Raw genomic sequence first — 19,202 nt, forward strand, 5'->3', positions numbered from 1 at the left:
CTGTGGAGGAAACAATAGACAAAATTAAAAGGCAACCTACAGAATGGGAGAAGATATTTGAAATGACATATGGGATAAAGGGCTAGTATCCAAAATCTATAAAGAACTTATCAAAATCAACACCCAAAACACAAATAACCCACTTAAGAAGTGGGTAGGGGGTTCCTGGGTGGCTCAGTCAGTTGAATGTCTGCCTTCGGCTCAGGTCATGATCCCAGTGTACTGGGACCGAGCCCCTCATTGGGCTCCCTGCTCAGTGGTGAGTCTATTTCTTCCTCTCCCTCTGCCCCTCTTCCTGCTTGTGCTCTCTCTCTCTCTCACTCTTTCAAAGAAATAAAATCTTTAAAAAAAGAAAAAGAAATGGGCAGAAGACATGAACAGGCATTTTGCCAAAGAAGATTTCCAGATGGCTAACAGACACATGAAAAGATGCTCAACATCACTTATCATCAGGGAAATACAAATCAAAACCACAATGAAATAGCACCTCACACCTGTCAGAAGGGCTAAAATTAACCACACAGGAAACAACAGAGTAGGTGACAATGCAGAGAAAGGGGAACCATCTTACACTGTTGGTGGGAATGCAAACTAGTGCAGCCACTCTGGAAAACGGTATGGAGGTTCCTCAAAAAGTTAAAAATAGAATGACCCTATGACCCAGCAATTGCACTACTAGGTATTTACCCAAAGGACATACAAATACTGTTCTGAAGCACACACTCACCCCAATGTTTACAGCAGCATTATCAACAACAGCCTAACTATGGAAACAGCCCGAATGTCCATTGATTGATGAGTGGATAAAGAAGATGTGGTATATATATAGGGCGCCTGGGTGGCTCAGATGGTTAAGCGTCTGCCTTTGGCTCAGGTCATGATCCCAGGGTCCTGGGATCGAGTCCCGCATCAGGCTCCCTGCCCCTTGGGAACCTACTTCTCCCTCTGCTTCTCTCTCTCTCTCTCCCTTTCTCTCTCATGAATAAATAAATAAAAATCTTTAAAAAAAAAGAAAATGTGGTATATATAAACAATAGAATATTACTCAGCCATCAAAAAGAATGAAATCTTGCCATTGGCAGTGATTTGGGTGGAGTTACAGTGTATTATGCTAAGTGAAATAAGTCAGAGAAAGACCAATACCATATGATTTCACTCATATGGAATTTAAGAAACAGAATAGATGAACATAGGGGAAGGGAGGGAAAAATAAGATAAAAACAGAGAGGGAGGCAAACCATAAGAGACTATAAACTATAGAGAACAAACTGAGGTGGGCAAGGAGTTGGGCTAAATGGGTCATGGGTATTAAGGAGGGCATGTGTTGTGACAAGCACTGGGTGTTCTATATAAGTGATGAATCATTAAATTCTACACCTGAAACCAATATTACACTGTATGTTAACTAACTAGAATTTAAATAAAAACTTAAAACAAAAAAAATAGATGAAATAAAAATTTGTTGTTATAACAAACAGGCCCATTGATCTATGTGTCTGCTTTTGTGCAAAAACCATGCTGTCTTGATGATCACAGTTTTGTAATATAGCTTGAAGTCAGGCATTGTGATGTCTTTTTCAACATTCCTCTAGCAATTCGGGGTCTTTTCTGGTTCCATACAAATTTTAGGATTGTTTATTCCAGGTCTGTGAAAAATACTGATGGATTTTTATAGGGATTGCATTGAATGTGTAGCTTGCTCTGGGCAGCCTAGACATTTTCATAATGTTTATTCTTCTAATCCATGAGCATGGAGTGTTTTTCCATGTCTTTGTGTCTTCCTCAATTTCTTTCATAAGTATTCTGTAGTTTCTATATATAGATCTTTTACCTCTTCCTTTAGGTTTATCCCTAGGTATCACATCGTTTTTGGTGCTATTGTAAATGGAATCAATTCCTTAATTTTTCTTTCTTCAGTCACATTGTTAGTGTACAGAAATGCAACTGATTTCTGTGCACTGATTTTGTATCCTGGCACATTGCTGAATTGCTGCATGAGTTCTAGTAATTTGGGGGTAGAGTCTTTTAGGTTTTCCACATAAAGTATCATGTCATCTGTGAACCTCAACAATACGGTCAACTAATCTTCAATAAAGCAGGAAAGAATATCCAATGGAAAAAGACAGTCTCTTCAATGAATGGTGCTGAAAAAATTGGACAGCCACATGCAGAAGAAGGAAACTGGACCATTCTCTTACACCATACACAAAGATAAACTCAAAATAGATTAAAGACCTCAATGTGAGACAGGAATCCATCAAAATCCTAGAGGAGAACACAGGCAGCAACCTCTTCAACATCAACCACAGCAACTTCTTTTAAGACATGTCTCCAAAGGCAAGGGAAACAAAAGCTAAAACTGAATTTTTGGGACTTCATCAAGATAAAAAGCTTCTGCACAGCAAAGGAAACAGTCAACAAAATGAATAGGTGACCCACGGAATGGGAGAAGATATTTGCCAACGACACTACAGGTAAAGGGCTGGTATCCAAGATCTATAAAGAGCTTATCAAACTCAACACTCAAAAAACCCCAAATAATCCAGTCAAGAGTTGGGCAGAAGATATGAACAGACACTTCTCCAAAGAAGACATACAAATGACCAACAGACATATGAAAAAATGTTCCACATCACTAGCCATCAGGGAAATACAAAGAAAAACTGCAATGAAATACCATACACTAGTTAGAATGGCAAAAATTAACAAGAGCACAAACAACAAATGTTGGCCAAATGGAGAGAAAGGGGAACCCTCTTGCACTGTTGGTGGGAATGCAAGCTAGTACAGCCACTCTGGAAAACAGTATGGAGGTTGCTCAAGATGTTAAAAATAGAGCAACCCTATGACCCAGCAATTGCACTACTAGGTATTTACCCCAAAAATACATATGTAGTGAAAAGAAGAGGCATATGCACCCTAACCTCATAGCAGCATTGTTCACAATAGCCAACTGTGGAATGTCCCTCAACAGATGAACGGATAAAGAAGATATAAACAATGGAGTATTACTCAGCCATCAGAAAGGATGAATACCCACCATTTGCATTGACATGGATGGAACTGGAGGAGATTATGCTACGTGAAATAAGTCAAACAGAGAGAGACAACTGTCATTTGGTTTCACTCATATGTGGAACATAAGGAATAGCACAGAGAACCATATGGGAAGGGAGGGAAAACTGAACGGGAAGAAATCAGAGAGGGAGACAAACCATGAGAGACTCTGGACTCCGGGAAACAAACTGAGGGTTACGGCGGTGGGGTGGGATGATGATGGGGTACCCGGGTGATGGGTATTAGGGAGGACAGGTGTTGTGATGAGCACTGCATGTTATACACAACTAATGAACTGTTGAACACTACATCAAAAACCAATGATGTACTTACTATATGTTGGCTAATTGAACATAAAAAAAAAGAGGCCCAAATCTTATTACATCTTCAGAGTCATATGCTATCACAGATTGACTTTTACCTGATAATTTGTAATTTACTGCAATAATATTGATAACCAAAACCCATAATTTTAACCCATGACGCTTAATGTGAAAAAAGTATATTGAAGTCATTAATATTGAATTGGGAAAAGTTGAAAGTGAAATTTCTTTATAAAATTGTATAAATGCCCGGTACATTTGAGTATACAGAAATTATTAGCAACTGCTAAATATAATATGCACAAGCAGCATCAACATCCAGTGAGCCACACATAACATTAGCCCTGAGTGTTTGCATTTCTAGGGTACATTTCCTACATTGTCACATATATTAATCCAGGTAATACTTACCTATCCATGTAAGGAAACCACATTTTTTAGCTCAAATATACCCTGTCTTCTTGAGATTGTAATTAAAACAGCCTTGAATTTAAATATACCTTTAACCAAATCTAGAATCTAATAACAGAAGGAAAATGTGGTTGGGTGTGTAGGTGACTTGAAATGGATGTGAGCCAAGAACTGTGGAGGAAGAAGATAGCATATGTTTGACCAGTCAGGGTGAGAGAATCAGATAAAGCAAAGTTCCTCATCTTTGAGCCTCGCTCCTCCAAGATTAGCACTGCCCTGTGATCACATGGGAATAAAAGAGTTTGGCTAATGAGGAGCTTTGGATATTGAACCCCCAAAAGACAAAGAGATTGCAAATAGTCTGCCTGTCATCACCCCACTCAACAGCTATGCCCAGGTCATTTGCAGGCCACCTGGGCCTTGTCCCAGGGTCCAGCAACTCTGCATAGGAGCCTAGAGCTCCACTATCTTTCTCTGCTCACTGAGAACAGAGCTCCCATTTTTCTTCTTCACATCCAGGGAAGAACTGAATGTCATTCCTTACTGTTGACACCCAGGTAATCTGAAGTCCCCTACTTTATGTTTTGCAATAAGGATAGTTTTTTGTTTAGCGGTCCATCTGGTAACTGTGAGGTGAGAACATGCAGAAGATGAGCAGAGTTAGGTGACCTTCGAGGTGCCTACATAAGGATCCATCAATCTTCTCCTCGACCTGTTTGCTTGCACCTTTGCACCAATGCTTGACCATCTCTCATTCTGCTTATCTCCTACTTTGATCCTAAAGTCCTGGGACTTTTTTCTGTTCTCAAGAGCAATCTACTTTGGCTCAATTTTAAAGAATATTCTATAATTCTCTAACATTTTCTTTCATTTCTTTGGCAAAGGGCAGAGGTGTGTGGCCAGCGGATACTCCTTTCTAGAAGAGTTCTTTGCTCTTGACACTGCTTCCTGGTTGTGAGTGTTCTGAGACATAGGAGGTAGAGAATGAGGCAAATCTGAAAACTACACCCCATGCTACCTGCTTCCTTTTAGTAATCTAGGAAATATTTAAAGGGCAAAAGACCTAGAATAATAGAACAAATAAGCAGGTATCCATGCTTCCAGAATTCATAAAATTTGATATTTTGCCATCAGGGTTCTTTTTTTCTTTTAATTTTATGTTTTTATTTTAATTCCAGCTAAGTAACGTACAGTGTTATATTAGTTTCAGGTGTACAATATAGTGATTCAACACTTCCATACAAAACCTGGTGCTCATCACAAGTGCACTCCTTAATCCCCATCACCTATTTAACCCATCCCCTACCCACCTGCCCTCTGGTAACCATCAGTTTGTTCTCTGTAATTAAGAGTCTGTTTCTTGATTTGTCTCTCTCTCTCTCCACTCTCTCTCTCCCTCTCTTATATTTCCCCTTTGCATCTTTGTTTTATTTCTATTTATTTATTTCATTTCCACATGTGAAATAAAACATAAAGTATTTGTCTTTCTCTGATTTCATTTAGCATTATATTCTCTAGTTCATCCATGTCATTGCAAATAGCAAGATTTCATCCCATTTGATGGCTGAATAATATTCCATTGTATATATGTACCACTTCTTCTCTATACATTCCTCAATAGATGGACTACTTCCATATCTTCACTATTGTAGATAATGCTGCTATAAACATAGGGGTGCATGTACCCCTTTGATTTTGTGTTTTTGTATTCTTTGGGTAAATACCCAGTAGTGCAATTGCTGGATCATAGGGTAGTTCTATTTTTTTTAATTTTTTTTAAAGATTTTATTTATTTATTTGAGAGAGAGAGAATAAGAGATAGAGAGCACGAGAGGGAAGAGGGTCAGAGGGAGAAGCAGACTCCCTGCTGAGCAGGGAGCCTGATGTGGGACTCAATCCCAGAACTCCAGGATCATGACCTGAGCTGAAGGCAGTCGCTTAACAAACTGAGCCACCCAGGTGCCCCAGGGTAGTTCTATTTTTAACTTTTGGAGGAGCCTCCATACTGTCTCCCACACAGAGTTCTTTTCTTTTTTTTTCTTAATCTTTTTTTTTAAAGATTTTATTTATTTATTTGACAGAGACAGTGAGAGCAGGAACACGAGCAGGGGGAGTGGGAGAGGGAGAAGCAGGCTTCCTGCTGAGCAGGGAGCCCAATGTGGGACTCAATCCCAGGACCCTGGGATCATGACTTGAGCCAAAGGCAGCCGCTTAACGACTGAGCCACCCAGGTGCCCTCAGAGTTCTTTTCTTAAATAACAAAATAACATGGAAAAAACTGGTAGTTATCAGAGTGGTGTTGGGTTGGGCATGGGTGAAATAGGTGAAGGGGATTAAGAGTACACTTTCCATGATGAGCACTGAGTAATGTACAGAATTGTTGAATCACTATATTGGACATCTGAAACTAACATAACATGGTATGTTAACTATACTAGAATTAAAATTAAAATGTTTTTGAAAGTAATAAGTAGCATGAATTAATAGAGCATCCCTTTATGTTCCCCTCCATTCCCAGAGGCAACCATAGTCTTGAATTTGGTTGTTCTCCACATGTTATTTAAATTATTTACACATTGTGTGTGTTTGTGTGTATGTAAAAAAGGCAACTATAAAATGCCTCAGTTGGAGAATGGATAAATATATTGTGATGTAATAAGACACTGAAAATAAAGCAAGATATTTAAAGTTAATGAACCAGAGAAAAATGTACCAAGACATTGAATGTACTACTTTTAAAAACCAAATGCAAAATGTACAATATGTCAAGTTTAAAATGCAAAACAAAAGTTTATGCATTTTTATTCAAATATTAAAACCACAAGGGAATCATGAATGCCAAATTCAGTATGGTGGGTCCCTTGGGCAAGAAAAAATTATTAAGGATATGGAAAAATAAATATTAATTTAATTCTTAAAATATTTACTGCAAATATGAGAATATATTTCAATTTAGTGGTCCTTAGTGGTAGGTGCTCAGGACTTAGTTTTCTCCATAGTTTTTGTAAACCTGAAATGCTTTACAGTAAGAAATTAGAGGTTTAAGATCAGTGTTACTTTAAAACATTAAACTGTATCATGATATAGGTCTTGTTAGGAAAATTACTTGCTCCTTGGAGTTTTTAATATTTGTGTTGATAATCTGAGTCTAATTTATTCATTTTAGTTGCTATACATTTTATCATATGGCTATGAGAAATGAGCATTACCTCTTGATGTTCATCCAGATTGTTCAATTCCATTTCCCTACATAAGCAATTATCCCACTAAGAGATTCAACACATCTATTTTTCCTTGAAATTTATGGTTGCCATGCTAACAATATTCTTTGTTTCTCCTCTCTTCCTACACTTTGCCCCTCCTATCATTTCCCTTTTATAATGAGTCATGCCAGGTGGTACATTTGTGTCCATGGCAGAAACAAATCACGATAGGAAATATTAAGAGTGTCTCATATATCAAACACTGTGCTTGGTGATGTCATCTACTCATCACTCATTCTTGCAACATTCCCATAAGGTTTTATAATGGTTCCTATTATCCAAATGAGACCGAGGCTTCTTGCACAGTGGAAAAGAAAAAGTCCTTTACAAATCAAGTGATGGAGACAGAATCAAACTCATATGTGCCTGAACTGAAATATCGATTGATGCTATTGGTGGCTTGTTTTCATGACTCCATGCTAAGGGCTCATAGTTTCTTATTGGTGAAACAGAGATTATCTAGGGCCATTCAGTTCTAAACATTAGTATCTTAATGAGCTGTTCACAGACTTTTTCTAAAACATTGGTTCATAAGAATATTTGGCAGATCCACTGATGCACCCAAGACATAACCATGTCTTGCTTGTTTTGGGTGATCCAATAACAGTATTCTCAGAAATTCATGGTAACAAAGGAAACAGAGGTATCCTTGAGTTCTTCCTGTTACATAAACTAAGGATTCCTTTGGAAATGAGTGGCCAAGGCTGCCTGACCCAGACTTTGATGTGGCCTAAAACACACAGAAAGAGGAGAACCTGAATTTCTATTATTGATTTTCAACATTTCTTTCCTTAAAATTGTCTGTTATATAACAGGGACAGAATTGTTATTAAAAAAAAAAAGCAACAGAAAATCCATTAAACTGCTGAGTAGGAAGGGATTATTTCCTTAATCTACATAAAAAGTGGGAAATAAAAGAAGGGATAGATCTCATTAAGCTACCTTGGAAAAGAAAAAAGTGCCTGAGTGGCTCAGTCTATTGAGAGTCTGACTCTTGATTTTGGCTCAGGTCATGATCTCCAGGTGGTGAGATCAAGCCCTGCTTCAGGTTCCACTCAGCATGGAGTTGGTTTGTCCCTCTCCCTCTGCTCCTCCCCCTGCACTCTCTCTCTCTCCCTAATAAATAAATAAAATCTTGAAAATGTATTAAAAAATGTGACTGGTGGTCAAACAAAAAGAGTATGCATGTATTTATTTCATATGTTGTTGGGTGGGTGGGTCCCTGGGTGCAGGGGGAGGTAAGCATTTCTAAAAATTAGGTCTTACTTTCTCATCCAGTTGTCATGATCATCCTAAATAACAAGTGCTTCACACTCCGCAGGCACTAAGCTCATTTATATGGATTAAATTCTTTAAGCCCAACCAGCAAGGCATTTGAGGTATCCAGATACACCTTTCTCAATTTCCTTTTTCCCTCTTAAAACTAACCTGACAATCTTCTTCCTCTTCTTACCACGGTAGCAACACTCCTGTCAAACAGCCTGGACATTAGTATCAGTAGATTTTATCTTTCTCATTCCAGGACTCTGCTTTTAACATACTAACAAATTGTTGCTTTTTTTTTTTTTTCCTTCAAGACCCCAGGCAATTCCTCCTTCCTCAAATTCTTCAGTATGGGGAAAAAACATAGATGTGTTATGTGTCACCTTAGGAGAATGTTTTAATATTCTAATGTTAGGAGAAAAGTGAGTCTCACTGAAATAATAACCATAACAGCTTAAAGTACCCTATTATAATCTTGATCTCTGATTCTGAGTGTGGATCCTCTTTTGAAGCTGTCACTTGCTACATACTACCTATGTGGTCAGAGATTAGAAGAACTTCAGGCAGAGAAAACACTTGCAGTCTTATGCAGGTGGAAACTTTCAAAGGCAAGAGATGAAGTCTGATCAACCCTTTAGGACACCTAAATCTGCACTAGACAGAGAACGCATCACATGGTGTTCTGAGTTCAGCTCCAAAGTCTGGAAGCCTGAGTTCAATTCCCTGCACCACATCCCACCGGAGTGTCAAGATTTTGTAACCACAACTTTTTATTTTTTGAAAGATTTTATTTATTTATTTGAGAGAGACAGAGAACATGAGCAAGGGGAGAGGGAGAGGGAGAAGCAGACTCCCCATTGAGCGGGGAGCCCAATGCAGGGCTCAACCCCAGGACCCTGGGATCAAGAACTGAGCCAAAGGCAGACACTTAACTGAGTGAGCCATCAAGGTGCCCCTTGACCTTTCTCTTTACTTGAAGTCAGGAGTAAACAGGAGGATGGTAGAAGCACCTGACTCATAGGGCAATAGAGAGAATAAAATTAGTGAGCATGAGAAAAGTATTGAGGACCGTGCCTGGCAACAGATGCTGTGTTAGAGGTAGTATGTGCAGTTAAAATAATCATATTTATTTGTATAATATGGGCTATTACCATTAATTACAACAATTATAGCAAGGGTTTTGTTATAGAATCCAATGACCAGACACTGAAATGGAAATGGGATATTCAATAGGCAGATTTTGATGACCCACTGAAAATGAAGAGGCTTAAATAGTGATGATAGATTCTATTTTTTAATTAAGAGTGAGTTAATAAAAGCAGAGTGTTACTTTCAGGAAGGAAGGAAAGAAAGAAAAAAAAGAATATAAAGAGGCTTCACTGAGACATGGGTTTGAACTCCCAGCAGGCTCACTCTGCAGAATGTTGATGAGCCAGGCCACCATTTTCCCCATAGTTATGCTGGGTCTGCTCCAACCTGTGGTCAAGTTGATTTTCCATGCCCACAGTCTTCTATGCTCCAGAATTGGGGTCCTTAAAGTAAAACTCAGACTGAGAGCAGCAACACTGGGAATTTGTTAGAAAGGCAAATTGTCAGCCCGATGCCCAAGCCTGAATCGCCTATTCAGAGTGGGGGGGGTCAGCACTGTGAGTTTTAATAAACCTTCCAGTGGATTCTCATGCAAGGCACAGTTTTAGAAACTCTGCTCTGAAACCCTGATTTAATATTGCTTGTTTGTGAGTTTCCTGCTTGCTAATTGGAAGCTGGAGAATTTTAAAGGAATAAAAACATGTATTTTTCCTATCTGATTCCTATTATTTGGCACAGTGTGAGGAACAAGTAAATAAAATTGGAGTAATTGAGTAGTGTAAGAAAGAGGACAAAAACAAGAGAGGTTGATGAAAGGAGAAAGACCAAAAGAGAGGTAAAAGGCAAAGGAAAAAATTTTTAAATATTATATATTTATTTGAGAGAGAGAGCAGAGCGAGAAAGAAAGAGAGAGAGAGCAGGGGGAGGGGCAGAGGGAGAAGGAGAAGCAGGTTCCCCACCTAGCAGGAAGCCCAATGCTGGACCTTGATCCCAGGACGCTGGGTTCATGACCTGAGCCCAGGGCTGATGCTTAACTGACTGAGCTACCCAGGCGCCCCAGAAAAGATTAATAATATTCAATTCTGTGATGAGCCCTGGGTGTTGTATGGAAGTGTTGATCACAATATTGTACACCTGAAACTAATATTACACTGTATGTTAACTAACTAGAATTTAAATAAAAACTTTTAAAAAAAGAAAATATTATTCATGTCAGGATTTTCTAAAACAAGAGATCCTTGTACATCTGTTATGTGTCCTCTCCTCTGTATTTTTTCCATCAGTCTCATCAAGAACATGAGACCAGAAAACCAAACAGGTGTAGCAGAATTCCTCCTCCTGGGTCTCTCAGAAGATCCAGAATGGCAGCCCCTTCTATTTGGACTGTTCCTGACCGTATACCTGGTCACTGTGCTTGGAAACCTGCTCATCATCCTGGTTATCAGCTCCGACTCCCACCTCCACACACCTATGTACTTCTTCCTCTCACACCTGGCCTTTACTGACATCTGTTTCAGCACCACCACCATCCCCAAGATGCTAGTGAACATCCAAAGACAGAGCAAATCCATCAGTTACACAGGCTGCCTCACCCAAGTCAGCTTCGTCCTCTTTTTTGCAGGCTTGGAAAACTTCCTCCTTGCAGCAATGGCTTATGACCGCTATGTGGCCATCTGCCATCCACTGAGGTACACAGTCATCATGAACCCCCACCTCTGTGGCCTGCTGATTCTACTCTCCTTGAGCATCAGCACTGCAGATGCCCTACTGCACAGTCTCATGGTGCTGCGACTCTCCTTCTGCACAGACCTGGAAATTCCCCATTTCTTCTGTGAACTTGTTCAGGTCATCAAGCTTGCCTGTTCTAACACCCTCATCAATAACACCTTGGTGTATTTAGTGACTAGCATATTGGGTGGTGTTCCTCTCCTTGGGATTATTTTCTCTTACATTCAAATTGTCTCTTCCACTCTGAGAATGTCATCAGCTGGGGGGAAATATAAAGCCTTTTCTACCTGTGGGTCTCATCTCTCGGTTGTTTCTTTGTTCTATGGGACAGCTTTTGGAGTGTACATTAGTTCTGCAGTTATTCATTCTTCCAAGGATACTGCAAGTGCCTCAGTGATGTACACCGTGGTCCCTCCAATGTTGAACCCCTTTATCTATAGCCTGAGGAACAAGGACATGAAGGGAGCCTTGAAGAAACTCATCTGAGAAACATCTTGTTTGTTATTGTGTCATCTGCCTTGGTCTTGGCTTCTAGAATGAGTCAAAGTACAGGAATACTGGGTGAGTCAGATTGTCTGGCCCTTCCCTCAGCAAGTTCTTAGTTCTTATGTTTCAGTGGTTAAATACCATAAAGGGAATTCAACTTAGGTTTGAAAACTGACTTTGGTTTCTCTAGTTTGGGTATTTTTGAAAATTTATGTGAACACTCTGAACTTGATTTTTGGGGAACCATTGAAGCAGAATCAGAGTAAGGGATTCCTTCTATGGTTATTTTAGGGGACCTGTTCTCAGGAAAATGTTAGTGACAGAAGGATAGGGTGGGAAAAGTGCTAACAAGGACGTCATTATAGCCAGAGAACTCGCCTCAGCCTAGATTTGATGTGCTCTTAACTGCCAGACACTAGAACAAAGGTAACTATGTGAGGAGATGGGTATGTTAATTAGCTTGCCCATAGTAATAATTCCATTATGTATGTATATCAAATCATCGTTATGTACAGCTTAAATATATAATTAAAAAAGAGAGGTGCCGGGTGCCTGGGTGGCTCAGTTGGTTAAGCGACTGCCTTCGGCTCAGGTCATGATCCTGGAGTCCCTGGATCGTGTCCCGCATCGGGCTCCCTGCTCGGCAGGGGGTCTGCTTCTCCCTCTGACCCTCCCCCATCTCATGTGCTCTCTCTCTCTCATTCTCTCTCTCTCAAATAAATAAATAAAAATCTTAAAAAAAAAAAAAAAGAGAGGTGCCTGGGTGGCTCAGTCAGTTAAGGGTCCGACTCTTGATTTCAGCTCAGGTCATGCTCTCAGGGTCTTATGATCCAGTCCCAGGACAGGCTCTGTGTTCAGTGGGGAGTTAGTTTGAGGATTCTCTCCCTCTCCCTCTGCCCCTCCTCACATTCACATACTCTCTCTGTCTAAAATAAATAAAAATAAATCTTAAAAAGAAAAGTAGGTGCCTGGGTGGTTCAGTGGTTAAGCCTCTGCTTTTAGCTCAGGTCATGATCCCAGGACCCTGGGATCCAGTCCCATATTGGGCTCCCTGCTCAGTGGGGAGTCTTCTCCTCCCTCACCCTCTGCCCCACCCCTGGCTTGTGCTCTGGTCTCTCTCGCTCACTCTCTCTCTCAAATAAATAAATAAATAAATAAATAAATAAATAAATAAATAAAATCTTTAGAAAAAATAAAAAGTAAAATATGAATTTAAGAAAGAGAGGTGAAGGAAACTTCCAAACTCATTTTATGAGGCCAGCATTACCTTGATCCCAAAACCAGACAAAGACCCCATCAAAAAAGAGAATTACAGACCAATATCCTTGATGAACATGGATGCAAAAATTCTCACCAAAATACTCGCCAATAGGATCCAACAGTACATTAAAAGGATTATTCACCAGGACCAAGTGGGATTTATTCCTGGGCTGCAAGGCTGGTTCAACATCCGCAAATCAATCAATGTGATACAATACATTAACAAAAGAAAGAGCAAGAATCATATGATCCTCTCAATAGATGCAGAAAAAGCATTTGACAAAGTACAACATCCTTTCTTGATCAAAACTCTTCAGAGTATAGGGATAGAGGGTACATACCTCAATATCATAAAAGCCATCTATGAAAAACCTACAGCGAATATCATTCTCAATGGGGAAAGGCTGAGAGCTTTTCCCCTAAGGTCAGGAACGCGGCAGGGATGTCCACTCTCACCACTGCTATTCAACATAGTATTAGAAGTCCTAGCCACAGCAATCAGACAACAAAAAGAAATCAAAGGCATCCAAATCGGCAAAGAGGAAGTCAAACTCTCACTCTTTGCAGATGATATGATACTTTATGTGGAAAACCCAAAAGACTCCACCCCAAAACTGCTAGAACTCATACAGGAATTCAGTCAAGTAGCAGGATATAAAATCAATGCACAGAAATCAGTGGCATTCCTATACACCAACAACAAGACAGAAGAGAGACAAATCAAGGAGTCGATCCCATTTACAATTGCACCCAAAACCATTAGATACCTAGGAATAAATCTAACCAAAGAGGCAAAGGATCTGTACTCAGAAAACTATAAAATACTCATGAAAGAAATTGAAGAAGACACAAAGAAATGGAAAAACGTTCCATGCTCATGGATTGGGAGAATCAACATTGTGAAGATGTCAATGCTACCTAGAGCAATCTACACATTCAATGCAATCCCCATCAAAATACCATCCACTTTTTTCAAAGAAATGGAACAAATAATCCTAAAATTTGTATGGAACCAGAAGAGACCCCGAATAGCCAGAGGAATATTGAAAAAGAAAAGCAAAGCTGGCGGCATCACAATTCCAGACTTCCAGCTCTATTACAAAGCTGTCATCATCAAGACAGTATGGTACTGGCACAAAAACAGACACATAGATCAATGGAACAGAATCGAGAGCCCAGAAATGGACCCTCAGCTCTATGGTCAACTTATCTTTGACAAAGCAGGAAAGAATGTCCAATGGCAAAAAGACAGTCTCTTCAACAAATGGTGTTGGGAAAATTGGACAGCCACATGCAGAAGAATGAAACTGGACCATTTCCTTACACCACACACAAAAATAGACTCCAAATGGTTGAAAGACCTAAACGTGAGACAGGAGTCCATCAAAATCCTAAAGGAGAACACAGGTAGCAACCTTTTCGACCTTAGCCGCAGCAACTTCTTCCTAGAAACATCGCCAAAGGCACGGGAAGCCAGGGCAAAAATGAACTATTGGGATTTCATCAAGATAAAAAGCTTTTGCACAGCAAAAGAAACAGTCCACAAAACCAAAAGACAACCGACAGAATGGGAGAAAATATTTGCAAATGACATATCAGATAAAGGGCTAGTATCCAAAATCTATAAAGAACTTATCAAACTCAACACCCAAAGAACAAATAATCCAATCAAGAAATGGGCAGAAGACATGAACAGACATTTCTCCAAAGAAGACATCCAAATGGCCAACAGGCACATGAAAAAGTGCTCAACATCGCTCGGCATCAGGGAAATCCAAATCAAAACCTCAATGAGATACCACCTCACACCCGTTAGAATGGCTAAAATTAACAAGTCAGGGAACGACAGATGTTGGCGGGGATGTGGAGAAAGGGGAACCCTCCTACACTGTTGGTGGGAATGCAAGCTGGTGCAACCCCTCTGGAAAACAGTATGGAGGTTCCTCAAACAGTTGAAATTAGAGCTACCGTTCGATCCAGCAATTGCACTACTGGGTATTTACCACAAAGACACAAATGTAGGGACCCGAAGGGGTACGTGTACCCCAATGTTTATAGCGGCAATGTCCACCATAGCCAAACTGTGGAAAGAGCCAAGATGCCCATCGACAGACGAATGGATAAAGAAGATGTGGTATATATACACAATGGAATATTATGCAGCCATCAAAAGGAATGAGATCTTGCCATTTGCAACGACGTGGATGGAACTGGAGGGTGTTATGCTGAGTGAAATAAGTCAATCAGAGAAAGACATGTATCACATGACCTCACTGATATGAGGAATTCTTAATCTCAGGAAACAAACTGAGTGTTACTGGAGTGGTTGGGGGTGGGAGGGATGGGGTGGCTGGGTGATAGACATTGGGGAGGGTATGTGCTACGGTGAGCGCTGTGAATTGTGCAAGACTGTTGAATCACAGTTCTGTACTTCTGAAACAAATAACGCAACATATTTTAAGAAAAAAGAAAAAGAAGAAGATAACAGGAGAGGAAGAAAAGGGGAGTATGTCAGAGGGGGAGACGAACCATGAGAGATGATGGACTCTGAAAAACAAACTGAGGGTTCTAGAGGGGAGGGGGGTAGGGGGATGGGTTAGCCTGGTGATGGGTATTGAGGAGGGCACGTTCTGCATGGAGCACTGGGTGCTATGAACAAACAATGAATCATGGAACACTGCACCAAAAACTAATGATGTAATATATGGTGATTAACATAACAATAAAAAAATTTAAAAAAAAAAAAAAGAAAGAAAGAGAGGTGAAGAGAAAAGCATAGCATTCTCAGTCTCAGCATAAGGCAAACAGCCTGTATGAATTTGAGAAAGGAATTTGGCAAATTGAGGTCTCATTTCCTTTATCAATCATCCTGTTAACCTTATCCTAATAAGAACTCCAACAATGCCAGTTTCCTGCTAAGCAATTTGTTTTGTTTCCATGTGTTGAGTCCTATAACTTAAAAGCATTTGTTGAATGGCACCATCCTTCCCCTGCAATGCCACATTATCCTAAGTAAAATGTCCACTGCATCTGTCCTCAATAGTGTCTTCCTACATGTGTCCGTCTCATTGTTTCTATTTTTCACTCTACTCCAAAACCATACCCTTTTAGTTACTGTATCTCCATAATTAATCTTGATATATATGAAACCAATTACTCTGTTCTTATTTGCCATCAAGTCAAATATTCTTTCTCCATTGCTCTTTCATACAAATTTTAAAATCAGTCTCTCAAGTACAATAGCATCACAGATTTTCCATTAAATCTATAAAGCTATTTAAGGCAAATTGACATTTCTATGACATTGTGCATATCTATCCAAAAATAAAATATTCTTTCGATGTATTTGGGTCTCCTTTGTAAGTATTTTTAATGTTTTGAGGAACTGCTATACTGTTTTCCACAGCAGCTGAACCAGTTTATATTCCCACAAATAGTGTAAAAGGGCTGCCTTTTCTTCACCTACACACGGGTATTTGTTGTCTTTGGTAACAGCCATGTAAACAAGTATAAAGTAATACCTCAGTGAGGTTTTGATTTGCATTTCCCTGGTGTCTAGTAATGTTGAGAACCTTTTTATGTACATGTTGGCAATTTGTATGTCTTTTTTAAGAAGCTCTCTATTCAGGTCTTTGCCTATTTTAACATCAGATTATTTGTGGGGTGCTTGGGTGGCTCAGTCAAAAGCATCTGCCTTTGGCTGAGGTCATGGTCCCAGGGTCCTGGGGTTGAGCCCCATGTTGGGGTTCCTGCTCAGCAGGGAGCCTGCTTCTCCCTCTCCCTCTGCCTGCCCCTCCCTTCTTGTGCTCTCTCTCTCTCTTTCTGCCAAATAAATAAATAAAATCTTTTAAAAAATAAATAAAATAAAATCAGATTATTTGAGTTTTTGCTATTGAGTTGTATGAGTTTCTTATCTAGTGGGGATACAAACCCCTTATTGGATATGAGCTTTGCAAAGATTTTCTCTCATCCACAGGTTGCCTTCTCATTTTCTTGATTGTTCCCTTTCCTATGTAGATTCTTTTCAGTTTGATGTACTCCCACATGTTTATTTTTGCTTTGTTGTCTTGCTTTTCATGTCAAATCTGAAAAATCATCACCAAAACCAATGTCAATGAGGTTATCCCCTTTGTTTTGTCCAAGGAGTTTTACAGTTTCAGATCTTACATTGAAGTGTTTAATCCATTCTGAGTTGACTTTTGTGAGTAGTGAAAGATTGGGGTCCAGTTTCATTCTTTAATCCCCATTACCCAGAAGAGTAAGTATCCACTTACCTGTGAACATAAATCAGCAGAACCCTTTGGCTCCAGCCCACCGTAGCATTTATGTTTTTGTTTTTTTGAGGTTCATAGAAAGCTTTATCATTTTTTGAGCCCAGCTAAGTCTTCATATTTCCCTATTATTCATGTGTTTGAAGTTTACTGGTGTTAACATGGTGAAGAGTGATATTACAATGCATTCTTGTCAAAAGCCTATTTTCAAGAAATATATTTTGAAAATATAGATTAAGAAAACTCCATTAAAAAGTGTTAAAATGTGAAAGACATTGGTAAATACATGAAAATACTGAAATGCTTAAAGAAAAATGTTTTCAAGTGAATATTAACATGCAGTATCATCCACGCCTATTATTACCGATGAAATCTCTGAGTGATGGACAAACTGCACACTGTACTTTATCACGACACAATTAAAAATACAGAAACTTGGGGCACCTGGGTGGTTCAGCCAGTTGAGTGTTGAACTCTTGGTTTCCTTCACATCATGATTTTGGGGTCATGGGATCAAGCCCTAAGCTGAGCTCTGCACTCAGTGGGGAGTCTCTGGAGATTCTCTCCCTCTTCTCCTCACTCTGCTCCCACATGCTCTCTCCCTAAAATAAATAAATAAATAAATCCTTAACAAAATTATAAAGAACCTTGAGGCACCTTGGTCGCTCAGCTGGTTAGGCATCTGACTCTTGATTTAGGATCAGGTCATAATCTCAGAGTCATGAGATTGAGTCATGAAGCCAGTTCTGCACTGGGCATGGAGCCTGCTTGGGATTCTCTCTCTCCCTCTCCCTCTGCCTCTCCCCCTGCTGCTCATACTCTCTCACTCTCTCAAAAAAGATTCAAAAATAAATAAATAAATAAAAATGAAGAACCATAATTCAGTCAAAAATCCCCCAGTGGGAAGAAAAATGTGCACTATATCTATTGTGCAGAACTTGGAGCAGGTGATTTTGAAAGATTAAAAGAGAGTATAAAGTCTGTCTACATGATCACAGCCACAATGATCTCAAAGAATCGATGATATATTCCCATGTAAAATATAAGAAATAGAAAGAAAGTACAGTAAACATTCAATGATCTAAAGGTGAAATAACACTAGGAGATTGAATTTTATAATATCTTAACTATATTATAAATATATTATTTACACCCAGTACATAAATAATATTTGCACATTAAAACTGGAATCAGGCTTCGAGATATCATTAATCACATACTGAAGCCTCCCTTTGTAACTTTAAAAAAAGAAGCCTAGAATTCATTAGAAAGAGTGTGAGTGTATGTGTGCAAGGTATGTGAGACAGAGATGAGCATGAACAGTAGGGAGAATAGATGATGTACACCTGGCCTCATAGGCTCAAGGATTATCTATCATGAATTCCTCTCTTCTATGGTCTTGGTCTTTAAGGATTTGCAGAGCCCAGGGATCAGAAGGACACTAAAAATATTGTCTAATGAGGAGCTTTGGATATTGACCCCCCAGGGATAGAACACTGTAAAGAGTCAGCCTATGACAACCTCACAGTCCTTACCTAGTCGGGAAGAAGCACACCTGAGGCTCCAACCAGGAATGATCTTTCTTGACCCTGAGCCCATTGCCTCACTTGGTCTCTCTGCCCTTCCTGAAGACAGATCTTCCATCTTTGTATGTAGGTGACATGTCACGCATCATTCCACGCTGATGCCATCCAGGTAACCGAAAGTCCTTTAGTTAATGCTTCAATAAAGATGGCAGGTATTTTGCTACAGATTCATCAAGGGAAAGCAATGAAGATTGTGCATGCATGAAACAAGACCTGGGTGTCCCATGCATTCCAGCCTGTCTTCCTATTGACAAGTGCCCATGTATTCTGTACTGATACTGACCTTTATCTCAATCAGCTGTTCTTCTAATCTCTCTAAAATATGGCAGAACATATTTTCCTCCTGTGAAGAAATTGGTCCCTTTTATTTTTTTTGAGCTTTCTTTCTTTATTTTTCTTTATTTTTTATTTTATTATGTTATGTTAGTCACCATACAATACATCATTAGTTTTTGATGTGGTGAT

The 19,202-nt window shown here is 39.5% G+C and overlaps 1 protein-coding gene across 1 annotated transcript; it reads left to right on the forward strand.

Moving 5' to 3' along the window:
• The first annotated feature begins 10,681 nt into the window (after positions 1 to 10,681).
• Positions 10,682 to 11,620, forward strand: LOC113916544 (olfactory receptor 7G2-like). Its single transcript, XM_027583038.2, has one exon. The coding sequence runs from the start codon at positions 10,703 to 10,705 to the stop codon at positions 11,618 to 11,620; it is 918 nt and encodes a 305-aa protein (XP_027438839.2). The 5' UTR covers positions 10,682 to 10,702.
• Positions 11,621 to 19,202: the final 7,582 nt, after the last annotated feature.

This window comes from Zalophus californianus, chromosome 1, assembly GCF_009762305.2.
Source record: "Zalophus californianus isolate mZalCal1 chromosome 1, mZalCal1.pri.v2, whole genome shotgun sequence".
Lineage (NCBI taxonomy): Eukaryota > Metazoa > Chordata > Mammalia > Carnivora > Otariidae > Zalophus > Zalophus californianus.

Coding starts and splice junctions, on each gene's coding strand:
- LOC113916544 (XM_027583038.2), top strand. CDS start 10,703: ATGAGACCAGAAAACCAAACAGGTGTAGCAGAATTCCTCCTCCTGGGT.